The sequence below is a fragment of the Myotis daubentonii genome, chromosome 5 (genome assembly GCF_963259705.1).
Source record: "Myotis daubentonii chromosome 5, mMyoDau2.1, whole genome shotgun sequence".
Classification (NCBI taxonomy): domain Eukaryota; kingdom Metazoa; phylum Chordata; class Mammalia; order Chiroptera; family Vespertilionidae; genus Myotis; species Myotis daubentonii.
In genome coordinates, this window is record NC_081844.1 from 104194118 (window position 1) to 104213516 (window position 19399).

Consider the following 19399-nt stretch of genomic DNA (forward strand, 5'->3'; position numbering starts at 1 on the left):
TGGCTCTGCCACCCACTAGCTGTGGGACATTGAGTAAACCATGTATACTCTCAGTGCCTTTGTTTTCCTTCTACAAAATGAGATAATAATAGCACCAACCTCATAGGAATGTTGTAAAAATTGAGAGAACACAAGCAATGTGCTGCAACAGTGCCTGGCACATACCACCTATCAGCAGGCATTGCGCCTGATCCTGTTCACTCATTCCTTGCAAGAGCCTTTGGCAATAGCCAATGCTACCTTGACTTCACAGCGAGAAGCCCGTGCGCAGCGTCAGAGATTGGCCCGGGATTATAGGTCTCGCAAGAACGCACCAACAATTCCAACTCAGGTCTTTCCGAGTCTCAAAGCCTGCTGCTCCTTCAGAGCTGCCAGCTTCTCCCGGTGGTCTCTCCGCACCTTCCTTTACCTCCAGGTGGGAGGAAAGGTCGGGCAGGCTGACTCTATGGTTCCTTCCAGCATCACCATACAAGGGAGCAGAATCAAAGCTGCAGCAGCAGAAAAACAGGATCCAATGCTTTCTGTTCCACCAAATGAAGCTCCTTAGCCATGTGGCCAGAAGCATTTCTGTATTTAGGATTCCTTTTTTTTTTTTCTTTCCTGCTATTTCTTTCCAGAGTTCTCAGTACATTTCCCAATTAATCACTCCCACTTAATTTCCTAAAGCAATCACATCTTCCCCGCAGGCAAGCGGCCTGTCTCAGGCAGAAACACACACACCAGCTGGCCCCTGGGCTACGTGGGAGTGTGCGAGCAGCCCTTGGACACAGACCAACGTGTGGCACCGACGTAGGAAAACGCAGCTTGGGAGCTACACTCAGAAGACACTTTTCCCATCCCGGTGAATGTGGGTTTCCTGGTGAGCAAAGGGGACACAGATTTGGTTCTCGGGGGAAACCCTAAGAGGCAGAAGATCCGGCCGGAGCATCCCAGGATGCAGGGAGTCTTCACCAGCAGCTACTCTGAGATGCAGGCGAGGCCAGAAGGCCCAGGTTTTCTCCCCGCTTTGCTGCTTATTTTCTGTGGAAATTTGGCCAAGCCTTTCCTTTTGGTTGAGCCTCAATTCTCCTATCTTTAAAATGAGAACAGTAATATATGCAACGCAGTGTGGGTGTGAGGAAAGAGCCACAAATACAACAGCCTAGAGAAGCCAGGAAATGATATCAATGAGGGGAGCTGTACTGAGCAAAAGAAAATAGCATGACACCAACTGGCAGCTGACACACATGTCAGTGTTGGAGTCACTAAGGGAGAGGTGGGGACTGTGGTGAAATGGAGACAAACCTCATCTAAAAGCCAGTACATTTCTGCCATGGAGTCAAGCTGAACCCTGTTGCCAAATTTTCCAATTTTTGAAAAAATGCTAGAAATAGATTTTTATATGAATTCACCCAATCTGAAAATGTTGGCAAGAAACTGACATGTAAAAAAACTAAAACTAATTATGTGAGCCAATATCACATGGGCCAAATAAAACATGTAGGATCTGGCCTCCTAGCCACTGGTTTGCAAACTCTGTCAATGTAAGTATTAATTGAGACAATGTAATACATAAAGCACTTAGCCATGCACATGACACATAATAAACACCCCATAAAGGATAGCCCTGGTTATTATTATTACCATTAACTTCACTGTAACTCAGAACCCTCAACTGTAACAATGGATGTAAGGATTCCCAGTAGCTGTCTAGCGCTCAGGCATGTAAGAAAATCTCTGAGGGCACTACAGAGATTAACCACAGTGGATACACAACATTAATGGTCTTTATTAATTTAAACACACTTCATTGACATTAGGCTAGAGCAGTGGCTCTCAACCAGAGGTGATCTTTGTCCCCTGGCAGACATCTGGCAATGTCTGAGACATTTTTTGGTTGTCAGACTGAGAGGAGTGGGGATGCAATCTAGTGTGTAGAGGTCAGGGATGCTGCTAAATATTTTTTTAAATGAACAGGTGGCCCCTTACAACAACAACAAAAATCCAGCCTCAAATGTCAATAGTAGTAAAGTAGAAAAACACTGGGCTAGGGGGAAGTTTCTCTTTGCATCCCCTTTATAGAAAAAAAAAAAAAAACCTTTATAAAAATAGAGGTTGGATAGGTTCCTGTACAGTAAGATGTAGGAGAGGGGTAGGGAAGAGGGGTAAGAGAAGATGGGCAAGGGGAGAAGGGGGGCGGGAGATGAGAGAACCAGCATCTATAATTATCTCCTCTAAGAGGCTCAAGGCCCCACTTTTACTCTGCTTCCTATAGAATCTTCTCATTGTCTTAACAACTGTCACATCAACACATTTCCTTAAAAAATGATTTTGATTTTGAACCTTCATCAATTGGAAAATGGGCTCTGGGGAACCTGAGGACTCAAGAGATGAACTGCTTGAGCCAAGGTCACTCAGCAAGCTGCAGGGAAGATCTGGGGGAGAATCCTCATGGGTCCTGGTCCACGTCCTTCAGAAAGACATCACTCAAATTTGTTGTTGCCATGGTAATTATAAATCAATGTTGTCTACCCATTAAAGCAGTTACTCCATGGATGTGAAAGTAATCACATTTTTGTGTATTCCATAATTCTGGCTACATTTATGACTGGCCTTCACCTCAAATGGTATAAGTAACTGAGGTTGTATTATATCGCGGTTGTCCTGCATCACTATGACTACCCCAAACAAAGAAAATTGTGCTAGAAGCAAAAGCAAGTGATTATGGTTCACCTTAAGAAAGGAAATGAAAACAGAGTAGCCTTTGTCAGTTCTACATCATGCCAACATTTTACATACTTTTTTAATGTTCTCTATAATTTGAAGAATATCTTTAGGTCAGCTTTCTCAAACACTGCTGCACAGCAAAAATACCTAGGAGCCTTACAGAATCACAATACCCAGGAAGTACCCCAAAATCAATACATCAGAATGACTGCAGATGAAATCTCCCCAGGAGATTCCAATGTGCAACCCAGTTTGAGAATCGGAGTTTTGGAACTCATTATCCCTATTTTACAATGAAGCTGACATCCTAAGAGAAAAATGAACTTGCCTAAGGGCACTCAGCTGGTGAATAGAAAACTGTGATTCAAATCCGGGTCTGCCTTTCTCCAAATGCCAGGCATAATCTTTCTCATTATGCCACTTTCTCCCCAGAAGTTTGTTGTTTGTGGCTCTCTCAGAGTTGTTTAGTCCCAGGAAAGTTAACAGGGACCTCTGGATTCAATGGGAATCTTAAGAACAGGTCTGGAGAAATGGAAAGTGGGCATGTCTGGTCATTTCACAAGTGCTTAGATGAAATGGCAAGCCATCAAGTCCAACCTCTTTGTCCCTCTGGTCAAGATTTCCAAGTCCAGGAAGAAAGCATCCAATCAACACGACTTAGGTCGTAAGCCCATCCCTAGACTTGGAGAGGGTAAGGTCTCTGATCAAATCCACCTGAATATATTCCATGAATGCGGGAGATAATATTCTTCTAGGAATTGAATTCTGGGCAACCGAAACATAACACATGCCTACTATAATGGAGGGGATGGACAGACTTATAAAAGCAAGAAGACATGACAGCCTCTGAGGCTTTTGGGAGATCTTAGCGGGGAGAAAAGGAGGAGCTCTAGTCAATGGTTCCTAACAGCCTCAGATCCCACAAACTACCTAGAGAGACTAAATCCGGTGTCCTGGCTTGGCCCCACACAGACAAGGCTAGTATAGTTGGCCAAATTTGAGCTAGGAAAATAATGCCTTAAAAAAGGCAACAAGGAAAACAGACACAAGGTCTGAGTTAGCATGCTTGCCTGTAGTTACACAGCAGAAAAACAGAGGAGAGACTCAAAGAGGAGACAAGCCATGTGGATATCTGAGCAAAATGGTTACTCTAGGGCAGTGATGGCGAACCTTTTGAGCTCGGCGTGTCAGCATTTTGAAAAACCCTAACTTAACTCTGGTACCATGTCACATATAGAAATATTTTTGATATTTGCAACCATAGTAAAACAAAGACTTATATTTCTGATATTTATTTTATATATTTAAATGCCATTTAACAAAGAAAAATCAACCAAAAAATGAGTTCGTGTGTCACCTCTGACACGCGTGTCATAGGTTCACCATCACTGCTCTAGGGTCAAAAGCCAACTGGGGTAATTAACACCCACTTCTCATGTGTTCAAATGGAGCCCTGTCCGAAGCTGCTGGCCTGGGCCTGTGAGTGCATTTTCATGCGAGGCTCTTTATCCCAGGAGGGTGTCTTCCTAGATCTAGGCATCAACATACCCTAGCGTGTAGTGACTTGAGAAATTAGGCAACTGTGAGATATCAACATTAAGTAGATAATTGCTCAGTGCATAAATTCATGGGTGAATCAATATAAAAGAATTATAATTGTTAGCTGAGGCTACTCAGTTTACAGGTAAAGTCCCTACTGTGTGTGAAGGACTGAGCAAGAAGCTTTACATGATGGGCTTCCCATCCTCACAACAACCCTAAAAGCTCTTACTACTATACCCATTTTACAGATGAAGATCCTAAGACTCAAAGAGACGAAAGGACTTCGCAGTCACAGAACAGTAACAATGGGATTCGAACCAGGTGGATCTAGGCTGAGCATCTCTGTGCTGACCACAGTGCCATGATGCCTCACAATGTTCACTAGCATCAAGTGTGCACTGGGCACTTTGCCTGTATTATCCCTAATTCTTAGAACAATCCTTGAGATGGGTTTTATTGTCTCTATTTTTTTTTTAAATCAGAAAACTGAGTCTAGAAAGACCACAGAATTTGCCAAAGAGCACATTTTAAACACAAATTTTTTTGAATCTTTTGGCTTTGAAGCTAAAGGTCTATCCACCTATCCTATTCAACTTACTTTTTGAAAATGTGTTGACTTAGTGTTATTTTCACAGGCATTGCACTAAGCCACAGAGAAAGGCACAGCTCCTGCCATCAAGAAGCTTTTGCTCTAGTTAAAAGACGCGTTACACATCACAGGAAATACAGATGATAGCTATATGGCTGCGCAGGTTTCAAAACATGATGGCACAACTATTTTCAGAGCTGTGAGCCTCCCCTCAAGAAGTCAGACACCTCTAAGGCCACCATGCTGCAGGCAAGCTCAAGCCACAGAGAGGTCACATGGAGGCACTCCAGTCAACAGTCACAGTTGCGCTCAGCCTTCAAGTCAAGCCAGCCTGGGTGTCAGATACGTGAGCGAACAGTGTGCAGGTGATTTGAACACCCAGCCATTCAAGTCTCCCCTAGTCATTCCCACACTCTTCAGCTGAAGCCTCAGACATCAGGGAGCAGAGGGAAGCCATCCCTACTGAGCCATATCCAAAATCCTGACCCAAAGAATCACGGAGCATAATAAAATCATCATTGCTTTATAGCACTAAGTTTCGGGGTGGTTTGCTAAGCAGGGATAGCTAATCGGAATAATGGCTTTTAGGGTGGTTATTTAATACCAGGCACTGTCCTCTGAGCTTGACATCTACTACCTCATTGGACCTTCCCAGCAGCCCAATGAAGCAGGTTATTGTTAAAGAACATGCCCAAGATTGCTTGGCTTGTGATGCATTCAAGCCCAGGTCACACTAACTCCAGTATTGATTCTCTAAACTGGTCTGCTACAGAGGAAGGGAAATTCTGTCTGTTCTGAAAGTCTACAAAGCCCGAAGCCAGTCAGTTTTAAGATACACCGACTGCTATTTTTGAAACTAAACATCTTTTTCTTTCCTAATTTCAGAAGGCTTACTGTGGAGCTGAGCTAATTATTTAAGCCTTAATCAAGGACCAGCCCCTCCCTGAAGCAGCTGTCCTGGCCTCTCTATTGCCTCTAGCAAGTCCCTCGGGTTGGTTGAATGTTGGCTCAGGTCTAAACTCCAAATCCCAGCCCCCAGAAGTGAGGATGCATAGGGCTGAAAGGATCCTTGGAGATCTTCCAGTCTACTCCCCTCATCCACTTTAAAGAGGAGGAAACTGAGGCCCAGAGAGGTCAAGGGACTCATCCAAGGTCACTCGGTATGTCAGAGGTACAGCCAGGTCTCCACATTCCCAGGCAAGTGTTCTCTCCACTACACCATGCTGCCGTTGCTAAAAATTCCCCAAGCTGCCTCCTCCAGCCCTCCTCTCCACAAAGCTGTTCCCCCACACACACACACAACTACACACAGTCACATTTGGCAGGAGGTGCTATCAGCCCCACTCTGCTCATGAAATGCTGTTTTGCAATGGGGCCTCTTTGTTCATTAGCAACACAGACAAAGAAAACTGGAGTGCAGTCTTCTCAGAAGGAGATGTTTCCTGTTTTAGAGGCAGAAGAGAGCTTCCTGACTGACTAGGGCTCAAATCAGCATGCAGCTCCAGTCGGAGAGAACCCGGAGGAGATTTAAGTCTTTGCAAAATTTCTAGAACATATAAGGAGGATCCGTAGCAGGAGGAAGCTTATGGGAAACATTTCAGAAAGTATTAACATGTATGCCTAACCACAGTGAACAGCACACTGGTTATTACCATCAGTGGTATGAAGGAGTTGGGGGTGGGGGGAGCACTAGGGTCATGAAAAACTTTCATGAAATAAATGGCCTCCCCATTTTCGATTCCTGCTCCAATCCTGGTTTCCAGCATTCCTTCCCTTACAGTTTCCCTAATAGAGATCTTCCCATTCTAGACCCTAAATGAGCTACCTTGGTGCTGAGGGTTCTCAGGATATGATCTGCAATCAGAAGTCACCCACTCTGGCTCCACATTAGATATATATATATATATATATACACACACTACATTTGGTCCCTCTTCTTGTTTCCTGACCTTCCCGGATTGGCAGAAGTTTCCTATGACTCTGAGAGATCTTTATTTAGGACCAAATGCTGTGAAAGAGGCTGAGAGGAAAGCAGGGGAGACTTCTCATGAGAGCAGCTCACACCACCAAGTGGAGGTCCCCTCCTCTGATGCTCTGAGACATTCGTCTGTCCAGGCAGGCTGAGATCAGTGGGGAGGGGTAGACCAGATGATCTCCAGAGAGACATCAGAAGCCCAGGAGCATCTTTACTAGGGAAAAAGATGAGAGGGGGAGGGGCAGGACTGAGTTCCATGCTAGAAATTCAGGACTTGCAAGCTGGCAGAGATGGAAAGAAAGATGCCAACGTCTAATGGGAGATGTAGTGCATGTGTTCCTTAGGGCTACTGCAAGCCACACGCCTTCCATTCTGAAAGGCCAGGTGAATGCTGCCTGAATCACACCCTCCTGCATGCATCCATCACAGGTCTCCAGGCACAAGGTAAGATCTCCAAAAAGAAACTGGGCCAAGTGACCATTCTCAGACCCTTCCCCTCCAAGCTGAGCTCCCCCACAGCCGATCCCACTCCTAGGCAAACCTGTCCATGCAGCCAATTTTAATCCAAAGCTCCTTCCTTCATTCCCCCCTGTGGATATTCCTACCTGCTCTAAGCTAAGCGAGAAGAATACAGGAATTAACACCATAGGGAAACCGTGTCCAGTAGTCTAGTTATAGCTTGTACAACCCAAGAGGGGAAGGCAGCCTCCCAAAGAAGGCCTTGTATCTTGTGATGGCCTCAAAGGCTGCAGTGCTGTGTGTCAGTGTTTATGAAATGCTTCTCAAATAAGGTCAGTGCTCTACAGAGTTAGGATCCTAATAAAACACAGACCTGTGCTGTTTGCCAGCTTGCTTCGGAGACATACTTGAATGCTTTCTCAGAGACAATTGTTCTCAGAATAATATTTCCCCATGAGTTTTTTAATTCTATTTGTACTATTTTTTTAAATGAGGTGTGAATTTTTCTACATATTTGTACCCACTGAATGGGCTGGGTGGGGCTTGCTTTCATCTGTGGTTCCTGAGGGCTTGGTGTTACATCCGTCATTGTTCTAGCATTTCCCCTGCCATCCCATAAATCTCCTCTCTGAACCTAGCATGGTGGCCTTCAGCTTGTCAGTCATTTTGGTGGGAAGGTACAGCCCAGACTGATTTCCTATTATTTTGAGCTGTTCTAATTATGAGAACATTTCTCTTGTTATTCATCATTGTTCCTGGGACATAGTAGGGCCAAATAACTCCTTTAAAAAACTCCATCCTTCATGGAACCCCTTCTTTGGTTGTGCTTTCTCAGAAATTGATGCTTATTAATTAATAAATAATTATTAACTCATTCAGGCAAAAAGTCCACTAAACTCCACCTGGTTGGGTTGATGACATGGCTGGTGTGAGGCTATCTTTGCAGTTGTGAAAGATTCAACTTGATGAGAGTTCGAAGACCTGTTGACTGTGGGCAAGGCTTTTGAGCATTGAGTTTCCTTATCTGTAAATGCAAGATTCTAAAATGAACCCTGATCATCTTTCAGATACAGGATTTAGTGGTTAAAGTCACTCAAAATTTTAGGTGGACTCATTAAGGTATTTGCAAAGCACTAAATTTAGGAGGTATATGTAGATATCTGATCTCATTTAAACACTGCATTAGTTCCATAAGAGAAGTGTCATTCCTACTATTCTAAAGACTACAAATGGGACAACTGGGACTCAGAAAGATACTCCTGCAATGCCCCACAATTTTTCAAGAAATGGTGAAAATCAGGATTCTGCCTAGGCCTTCTTACTCATTTAAGGCTACATTAAAGTGTATTCCCCACTGGTCCCCATTAATACTACTTAGAAACCCCCACATCTAAAATAGTTTTCAAGCTACATTCTAGAGTTGAGCAGAGATTGGGGGAGGGGGAAAGGATGTCAGGAAAGTGCTAGATCATCTGGAAACCTCTGCCACACATTTTAGAGCAGGACAGCTCTCCAACAAAATCATCATCACTGAGCTTTCGACCACAGAACAACCTGCTCTTATCTCTGCACAGGCTGCAGGGAGCTCAGGAGCGTGCTGTACCTCATCATGCAGGGAACCCAGCCCTGGAGTACCTCTACACACCACCCTGGGCATCACACGAGGCTTCAGATGGCCATGAAGATGAAGTCTGAAGTTGTTTTCAGGACTCCGCCAATAGCTGGGAGTATCCAATTTCCAGTGAAGGGCTCTGCTACAAAAATCTTCCTGCAATCCCATCTCAGGACCAGAGGCTTAGGTGGTGAAAGTCCAAATTCAGTTACCAAGGCTATGGAGCAACATGAAGGGCAGGAGAGAGCAAGAAGCCAAGCTGAAAGGGTCAAGGGAGGGGTCAGGGTCCAGCCAGGCTCAAGGAGAGATGCTCAAAATGCAGAAGTCCATGGTCAAGCCCACAAACCTCAGATGAGAAGCAGTTCATGGACTCTCCACCAGGCAGACCAGCCTGAGTGAGGGCATACACTAATTGTAGAGGATGGGGAGCAAGGAGGAACTAGGGGGCAGACAGGAACTAGGGAGGCTAAAAAACTCAAGAGGGAGGCAAGGTGGGTGGTTCAATGTGCTGGCAGACTTTCAGGAACCACAGCCCACACTGCTGCCAAACTGCAGAATGCACCAGGGGTCAGGAACCCAGACTGGCATTCCGGACAAGAGAAGAGGAGTCTGAGCCCACACAAGCAGTGATAAGCCATGAAGACTGAAGCCACGTGAACTCCCACCAGGATGCACCTCACTTCCGTTCTGTTTCAGTAGGACCTGATCTCAGCCTGGGGGAGCCTGGAGGTCACTGCTGCGAGTGCTACATCTCACTGGATGGAAGGCAGCTTCTGCCCAAAGTAAGCAGGCACTTGTGGAGGAAAATGCTGGTCAAGCAGGTTCAGCATAACTGTTCTTGGAGGATCTAGCCCCTCAAATTCCAAAATTTAAAAAAAAATCATAGGCATTAGCCACATAACCATGGTGATACTGATTACTATTCTGCATTCTGTTCCAAATGCCTTTGTTAGATAAAACTTCCTAAAGTGCAGCTCCCATCCTTTAAAATAGGACTCATGCCCAATAGGTTCCAGTTAACCATGAACGTTTGTGCATGTTATCACATTCCCATTTCTACCTATGCAAACCCTAGTCAAGCTCCAAGTCAAATAGCACCTACTTCCCCATGATGGCTCTTTTGCCAGGTGTCCAGAACTTCGCATTGGCATTCCTCTCTAGATGCCTTGCATCAGACAGGTGCTGATTCAACTGGGACTCATTTTTCTCCTCTGGTTGTTCTTTGAGAATGGAGTTTATATGTCAGAGAAGGGGCTGACTTAAAAGATCTGAGAAGAATGACATGACCAGTGGTTGGATCACAGACCTGAGCCCAGCCTGACTGGATGAATGCTGATTCACCTGCTCCTACCTAGGGAAGTTCCATGAGAACAGCATGAGTTCGTGCCTTACATGGCTGCTAGATTAAGTGAGTCCATGCATGTAAAGTGTGAGCACAGTGCCACACACACAGAGGGGCTCTCTAAGCAGGAGCTATAGTGATGGCGGTGGTTCTTTACAGAGATCTGGGGAGAGCCTGTAGGCCTCGGTCCTTTATGCTTCATCCTCTCTCTCATTCAGTCCCAGCACTACTCAAGCAAATAAGCCCAGTGCCAATGGGCACTCAAGATGGTAAAGGAATTACTGTGAGAAACTGAGTCTTCTCAGATGAGCTCTGCTGTTGACAAAAGGGCCCAATTTCTCAAGCTAAAGTATTTTTCAAGAGAGAATAGCACACACACACCTATGTACACACATATGTACACACACACACACACACACACACACACATCTTATACTGGTAGGGCTTCTGGCACCGGCCTAATAGGTCAAGGATGAAACTAAAGTTATGATGGAAAAAATGTCATGAGAAACAAAGAGTTTATAGAAAATTCAGCAAACAGAGGAATTAAGCATTAATAGGAATTGATTCCAGAGAAAATATGAACAGAACCCCAGGGAAAGAAGATGCTATCGGCCAATAAAACCTCGAGACTTTTATCCATCCCAGCCAGAAAGAACAGGACAACATATTTAGGGAATCCACACCCCAGAACATGGAGAGACTTGGAAAAAAAAGCAGAGAGGACTCTGTGATTATGACAACCTGGATAAAGATCTATAGAGCAAGCTCACTGATTGCAGAGGAAATGGGAAGAGGAGTGGTTAATATGCTGCATGAGAAACTCAAAATGGGAAGTGTTCCTGAAAAGCTGATGAAATGAAGCTATTTGCCAAAATTTAATTAGGAGAAATGCAAAGTGTTGCACTTAGACTCTAAAAAGTCAACTGCACAAGTCTGGGGTGGGGAAGATAGGATCCACAGCAGGGAGGGCTGGCAGGCACTGGGGGTGCAGTGAACAGCCTGGTTAAAATGAGCCAAGCCAGGGGATGGCTGTCCAAAGTGAACATGTCCCTTGAAAGCACACTGATGAAAGTCAAGATAGCGAGAGAGTGGACAGACTCATTATAATACAGGCAAAGAAGATGGGAACCCAGTTAGAGGAAGATAACTAGAAATGGGGAGAGAACCTATCTCAAGTCTAACAGAATAGGTGAGGTAATTCTAAAAATGTCTGGGAGAAAAGAGAAGCCTTGGGTAAGTGGGTGGTGAGAAACACAACAGCAATATGATTTTTGAAATCCTATCATTTGGAAAAAGAATTATACTTGCTCTGTGTAACAACAAGCAGTGGCAGATAGGTTCAAGCCCCAGACAAAGAAAAAAATTATTCTTAGAACTGTTTTTAAAAATGGAATAAGTTCCTTTAGGAAGAACTGAGTTCCTCACCACTGCATGTAATCAAAGGAGAATGGCCATTTTTCTCCAAAATTATGTTGGTGGAAGAGCAACACCCACATGGTTGGAACTTGGACAGGGGGATCCCTTTCAACCCTGTCAATCTCTATTTTTCCAAAACAGGCTTTATCTTGAGCATTCTCTGGAGGGAAGACCACAGTCAATGAAATTACGATAGGAACACTTGTGTACTGTGATTGAAGCGGTCAGTGTAAGTTCATTCAATACTCCCAGCACCCTATGAAGGGGGTATTATTATTCCCATTTTACAAATGAGGAAACTGAGGTCACCCAGCTAGTAAGTGGCAAACCAGAACTGGAGCCCTGTCTGGGTCTGGCGTCCACACGTTTACCCACAAATATCCTTAGTTTTTCCCCCTCCCTAATCCCCCATATTGAGGCCCTTTAGTCACTCACCTCTCCACAAATTACACAGGAGAGAGCTGTATGGAGATGATGCTGGCAACAGAACACGAAGACCACAGTTGTGGGGAAGAAAGTACTTCCTGTGGCAGAGCTGCAATAGCAGTTGTTACAAAACACAACCCAGGTCTTCCAAACAGAATCAGAGGTTTCCTATTAAGTAGGAGCTCCTTCCACCTGGGCGAGGCTGATTTAAATTTCAGGCCAGAGAGTCCGGAACAAAGGAGAGCCTTGAGAAGTCAACACCACGCACCAGGCAGGGCACCCTCTGCCTCTCCCCCATCCGGAATTAGTGGCGGTTCAGAAAAGCTTCCATGCCTTTTTTGTTTTTTTTGTTTGTTTGTTTTTGTTGTTGCTTTCCAGCAGTTCCAAAAAGGGTTAAGCCCACCTTGCATAATGAGGGTGGAGCATGCTAGTAAATGCAGCTGTTTCAAGTAAAAGCAGCCATGGAGGCAGACCCGGGAAGTCAGTACAAGGGGGTATTTAGGGAAAGACAGGAGGAACGAACATTGGAAAACAAAAAAAGTCAGGGCCAAAAATTCCCTATGAAAATCCAATCCCCCAAAATAAATAAATAAACTGCATTCCTTATTTAAATAGACCACAAAGCAGCAAGCCCATGGCAAAGATAGAAACCACTTCAGCCTTAATCCCCTCTTTGTGGAAGGGAGGCCAACCTGGGCTTAGGAGAGAGGAGAGGGAGGAAACCAGCGGGAGGGTGTTGGGCACCGCCTACGTGCGGGTGAGGAAGTCACCTCCACGGGCCACATTCAGAGTGGGCATCTCAAATCTTCCAGCTGGATGGGGCCCCAGCCATGGCCACCATCATTAAGAGCTTGTGGAGAACTACGTGCCAGGTACAGTGTGAAGCCCTTCCTGTACATTATTTCAGCTAATCCTCCCCAAAAGGAACGCTCGCCATGCACAATTTACAAGAAAAAGGAACCGGAGCTGACGAGGCACTGCACTGCGCAGGGTGCTGAGCGCGTTACTCGATCACCTGGGGCCACGTGCACTCTATCCCACGGGGCCAGTGCAATTATCATCCTTGTATCGCAGGTGTGGACATGTGGAACCAAGGCATTAAATAGCCTGCAGCCAAGAGCGGAGAGGGTACAACAGCAAAGACATAACAGAGCCAGAATTCAAACCAGAGCCATCTCCAAGAGCCCAATCCTGAAACCCTAGGCACTGGGCTCTGAAATCTTCTTGCCTTGGCCTTTTTATTTTATTTTAAATTTTTTTTTATCCTCACCTGAGGATATTTTTCCATTGATTTTTAGAGAGAGTGGAAGAGAATGGGAAAGACAGAAATATCGATGTCAGAGAGACACATCAATTGGTTGCCTCCTGAACACGCCTAACCAGGGCCAGGGGCCTGGGAGGAGCCTGCAACCAAGAAACCTGCCCTTAACTGGAATCGAACCAGGGACCCTTCAGTCTGCAAGACGACACTCCATCCACTTAGCCAAACCAACTAGGGCTACCTCTGCCCTTTTAGTTGACCAAAAAGATCCCACAACTCTCAGACCCATCATTCACACTATCCAGGGGAGAAAAAAACCCTGTGACAACAAACAGAACTGGAGAGAAACAATATAATAATCAAAATGGCAAAAGTGCAGAAATAATGTAAGACCCAGATGATCTGCAAAAGCAACACTTAATAATGATCCTACAAATACACCAATTAATAGAAGAAGTGCAGCAATCAAAAACCACAAAGAGTGCAGGATGATGCTGACGAGTTCCTGATTAGAAGGTGATATGATTTAAGGGTTCAGGATTTCTAGCTCTTTCCACAGGAATGTGCACAGTAGGAGTTTTGTAAGGTTGCTAAGCAATGCCTGGCAACCAGACTCTGGGGTGAATCACTCATTAGGAATCTTTGATAACTCTAGTAAGGGAATAATTTTAGTTCACAAGAGTCAAATTTTAGAAAACCTTAATAACTCATGAGTTACAATAACTAGTAAGTTGTCTTTAACCACGCATAAAAATACAAATCTATAATTGCCCATCTTTCATTGTAACAACTAAAAGAGACTTTTTCTTTTTTTTTAGAGAAATCATTCACTTAGTCAACACATATTTGTTGAAAACCTACTATGTGCCAGGGACCTTTCTAGACACTAGAGCAGACACTAGATAACCATAAATGGAAAACCATTAATGCTATTCTAGAATTCTATCAGGAAAATGAGGCTCAGAGAGGTAAAGCAATCTGTTCAGAGTCGCAAAGCACTGTGCTTCCCTGAAAGGCCACCTGGCCGTGTTTGGCTCATCGTGAATCACCAGCGTGCCCCTGGCCCTCTGAGCTGGCCCTGAGGGCTGGGAATGCCAGGACACAGGGCTTGGCTGTTGAGCATCTTGGAAAGTCTCCCACTTGACCTTGGGACCTCTGTGGTCAAGTGAGGGAAAGCCTATGACACAGTGTGGGTTTTTATTGGACCCAACCACTGGCGAAGCTTGCCGTCATCTGGAGTGATGGAGAAAATTAAGTTACCACATTCTCACGTTTCAGCCTTTCGCCCGTTTTCCTTCGCAAACAGGAAATGTTTATTTAAATACAGCAGTCTCCAGCATGTTCCGGAGCCAAGTGAAAAACCAAAGATGTCCACTCTTGCCCCGCTCAACTGTTCAGGCCACCACCTCGCTGTGGGTGCGAAGAGGGGCTCTGCCTGCCTTTAGACAGGATGGGGAGAGGAGGCCCCACGTGAGAATTCATTTTCATCTGTCTCCTCTTTTCCAGGCCGAGATTGTGGTTGGAGAAGAATTACATCTGTGAGCTCCTTTTGTGCTCAGAAGGGTAAATGCAACATCTGTTTACCCTGTGCTCCACGGTAAATGTTTTGTTTCAGGCACCACCATTCACTTCCTCTCCTCCTGTCCTCTATCTTTGCTACACGGATAATAAATTACATTGAATTCCCCTCTGCGTTTATTTAACTTTCTTGTGGGTGTCACCTCCTCGTTGAGGGGGAAAAATTGTCAGTAGTTTATAAACGACAAAGAGTTTCTCTTTCTGTGAGTTGTACTGACATTAGGGAGAAGGAGCTGGAACATAGACCCCCAACTCTGATAGCAGCTTAATTACGAACAATTCAACAGGCCCCATTACAGGCCTGAAGCAAAGTCCAAATGGTGACCACACTATCCTCACACAGGTTTTCTTTAATGGTGTACCACAAGCAGACAAGGCCTCAGAATTAAAAAATACCCAGAGAACAAAGCACAAGTGTGCGCGCGCGTGTGGGCGCACACACACACACACACACACACACACACACACGCACACACGCACACACGCTCCCCTTCAGAAAAGCCTCTTTGGGGGGTAGAGCAGCAGGAATGAAGAAGGGAAAAATGTTTTTTCTTTGTTATAAAGCACAGGGTAAACGTGTGAGATCAGAAAATGAATTTTAGGAAGATCCCAAGCATCTGACAGCAATGCTGACAAAACATATGCCCATAAAAAAACTGAGCCCTGAGAAGTTCAGAGGGCTCACGAAGAGATGTGTCCTTCCCCCTCCTTTGCTTACATTCTTTAAGTTGAATCGCAGGCTTTTTTCTCTGTGTATGCAATGTTTTTATACACAGTTACTGGAATGCAGTAGATACTCAAGTAATGTTTGTTGAATGAATGAAGGAATGAGAAACTTTTCTTTAAAGAAATCCTTTGCATAGATATGCCAAATATCTCCACAGAAGTTTACAGACTTAAAATGCTATATCTGAGTTGACTGAGAGTGAAGGGTGGTGAAGGACTATGGCTGCTCCTAACCCTTACATTCATCCTGACCTAGCTTGCTTCTAAAGGCTGCCCCTTCTCCCCAGGAGGGCAGAGCCTAGAATGAGGCCAGCCTTGCTGCATCACCCCATTGCACCCCAAAGTGGCACCAGTGTCCAGAATTAAGGCAGCCAAGACTCAGGCTTTCTAAAGCACCTCCTACTCTGCCAATGCCTGCCAGTGACCATGACTCCAGCAGGGGCCCATGGAAATGCCAAGGACTCCAGTCTCCGCCCAACTCTCTCAGTTACAGAGCAGATGAGTCCTCTGGGGTGGGTGCTCACTGCAGTCCTGCACCTATGAAGCTCGTGAAGACGTCCTACGTGTCAAGAGGAAACGGTCCATTCTCCTCTGTTGCCCAAAATGCAGCAGGATTTTGAAGTCAGGGGAGAAGTAGTCTCAAGACTCCCAAAGGAGAGCTCAAGTCAATGTAAGCTAGCTGTTGTAACACATACCTGAAGCAGCAGCAGCAGTTGCCTATTCTAAGCCCCAAGCCCAGTCAGAACCCTCCCAGAACTCTCTGTTCATAGATATTGGCCTAAACTGACTCTTGTTCCAAGAGGTACAGCAGAGTAGTAGAGGTGTGGACTTAGGAACCAGACATGTTCGAATTGGAACACTTAACTAGCTACATGACTTTGAGCAAATGACAAGATGGCTTAACTGTAAAGTGAAATAATGAGCATTACCAGTATCCAATATAATAACCCAATATAATAAAAGCTAATATGCAAATCGACCAAATGGAGGAACAACCAGTCACTATGACACGCAGTGACCACCAGGGGGCAGACGCTCAAGGCAGGAGCTGCCCCCTGATAGTCAATGCGCTCCCACAGGGGGAGCGCAGCTCAGCTAGAAGCCCTGAGCTGGGCTCATGGCTGGCGAGCGCAGTGGTAGTGGCGGGAGCCTCTCCCACCTCTGTGGCTGTGCTAAGCTGGCAGTCGAACATCCCTCGAGGGCTCCCAGACTGCAAGAGGGTACAGGCTGGGCTGAGGGAACCCCTACCCCCCAGTGCACGAATCTCGTGCACCGGGCCTCTAGTAACTAATAAGACTGTTGTAGGGAGACAATGAGATAGTACATGCTAACAAACTGAGGCAGGAAAAGCATTCATCAAACATTAGCTACAGTTATTTTTTCACTAACTCATTTGGAGCTTTCAGGAAAGCTCCAGGAAAAAGGAAGGTAGTTCTATTGTGTCTCCACCCAAGGATATATAAAGAGGAAAATTAGAAATGAGGTGGCAGGGGGTGATGACCAGGAATAACATGCTCTAGGACAATTCATCTCAGACTTAGCACCGTTCTCTTCCAGCCTAAAGTCACGAAGGCAGAATGCATCTACCCTAAGACATGTGGGGAAAGAGGATGGACGGAGAGCAAGACACAGAGGAAGTCTGCCACACCAGAGCAAACTCTCACCCACTTCTGGGCTGTGTTCCCAGGCCAGTTCCACCCTTTCTCCCCCCTTCCCTACTCCCCAAACTGCAGGCTAGGAAGAGCCCACCCTGAGTCCAAGTTTTGAATTTGGTCTGAGGATCAAAATGATAAATGTTTCCAAAACGTTGACATATGAAATGTAAATATTTGGTTGCACAATTGGGGTTAAAACGAGGGTCAATCCACCCCACTCTTGGAGTGGCTCTCCTCCCGCTGCCAAGCCCAGGACCTGAGGCTGCGTGCGGTTTATAAGATTATAGCGCTTGGTCTCATTTAAAGGGTTGTCAGCATTTCCATTCTCCTTCTCTGGCCCTTTCGGGTAGGCATTTATAAGCGAGCCATAAAAAATTCACCCTGACTGCAGCTTGGCATCTCCGAGGCTGCGCTCCAGGCAGGGCGGGTTTTGCGAGCACCCTCTCTGAATTCGTTTGGTTCCTCAGAAGTTAGACCTTCACACACACTCTCAACTTTCCTCGCAAGGGCAGCCAGACGGCGGCTGGCCCATTCTGATCTCCAAGCCGGTCACAGACTGGGCCCTCTCTCCTCTCTCCTCTCTCGCGCATGCAGCCCCATCACCCCTTCTCCTCTGCCCCTCTTTCAGGAGCGCGGATCCCTTATCCTCACCCTAAGACCTCCTTGACTGAAATGTTCTCTTCTTCTCCTGCCAGCATTCTCCTTGGAAGCTGTCAGCGGGCCGTGTCTGCAGCCCTCGCCCCTGGAGAGGCACTGCTCTTTGCCCACCGCAGGGGGCTTCGGGACCATTTTCCCCAGACCTGCCCAAAGCCACAGACCCCTGTCAGAGAGCGAAGGATCCCATCCAGGAGGGTGAGAGCAGAGACTGCAGACAGCCTGGCCAAAGGAAAAGGCAGAATCTGGCGCCTGGGGGCCTCTCTGTGGGACCCAGGTGGGTGGCCCGAGTGGGGCGGGGCAGGGGTACTCACAGGCGCTCGGCGTTGCGGGGGATGCCGCGAGGAACCGCCCGGAGGCCCAGCCCGTGGCAGTCCACGCTGGCGGCGGAGCAGGTACACTTGGTAGGGCAGGCGGCGGCGGGGGCCACGCTCAGGACACTCGCCAGCGCCAAGGCCAGCGCCAGGCGGGCGCGCACGGTGGCGCCGGCCCCTGTCCGCCCGGGGGCCATGGTGTGCAGGGGCCCGCGCCCGGAGGAAGCTGCCTCCGTGGGGCAAGATGCGTAGAGCCCGGGGAGACGCGGGGGAGCACGGACGGCCTGGAGAGCAGGCGGTGGAGTTGGCGCGGAGGAGGAGCGAGCTCGGCGCTCAGGCGCACGGGGCGCAGGAGGAGCGGGGCGCGCCGGGCGAGGGAGAAGGCAGCAGCTCCATCGGCGGGGCCGACGCTGCCCCGCTGCACATCGCTTGGAGTGCCCAGGTGCCGAGCGCCCCCTGGCCCCGCTGGCCCGCTGCCTGGGGTGCGGACCGGGTCGGGGACCTGGGGCGGCAGCGCAGTGGGGCACAGTGCCCGAGGAGGTCCGCCTTGGAGCTGGGCTCGAGAGCGCGGCAGTGGCGGCCTGGGCACAGGGCAGCCGGGTGAGCTGGCCGGCGCTTGCTCTCTCCATTCACTGAGCAGGGCAGACACCAGAGACGCGGGCCCACCCCTCCCGCCCCCCACAAAAAACGCCAGCTCCGCCTCCCATTGGCTGCGCTGCGCGTCATGTTGACTAAGTTGAGAACTTTGCTAGAGCAACCGAAGCCCAGAGGGAGGGGGCAGGAGAGGAGGGAGAAGGAAGGAAAGTAAAGGGTCTCCGCCAGCGGAGCCCCAGAACTGGGACTCATTCACCAAGGACAAATCAGGCTGGTGACGCTTTTTCTTTAATCTGGCACTGAGCTAGGCACTCTGCTCATATTTTTTCTTTCGGTTCCAACAGCGTCCCGCAAGGGGGCATTTAAGTTATCCCCATTTTATAGTTTAAAAAAAAAAAGCTCAGAAAAGTGACGTGACTTGCCAGAGGTCACACAGCTACTAGGAACCCCAAACCGCTGCACTCTCCACTTCACCCACGTTTTTACATCACAGTCCATCAAAGCTGCATGGCTACCTCATCAGAAAGATCCTCAAAGATCCCACCTA

General features: G+C 47.0%; 1 protein-coding gene across 1 annotated transcript in view; it reads right to left on the bottom strand.

The window, feature by feature from the left end:
- SLIT3 (slit guidance ligand 3) overlaps positions 1-18879 on the bottom strand; it is a 530647-nt gene extending 511768 nt beyond the window's left edge. Inside the window, exon 1 of the mRNA XM_059699139.1 lies at positions 18259-18879. Within this exon, the coding sequence (XP_059555122.1) occupies positions 18259-18455 (197 nt within the window). The 5' untranslated portion in view covers positions 18456-18879. The remainder of the gene's footprint in view (positions 1-18258) is intronic.
- Between the last annotated feature and the right edge of the window lie 520 nt (positions 18880-19399).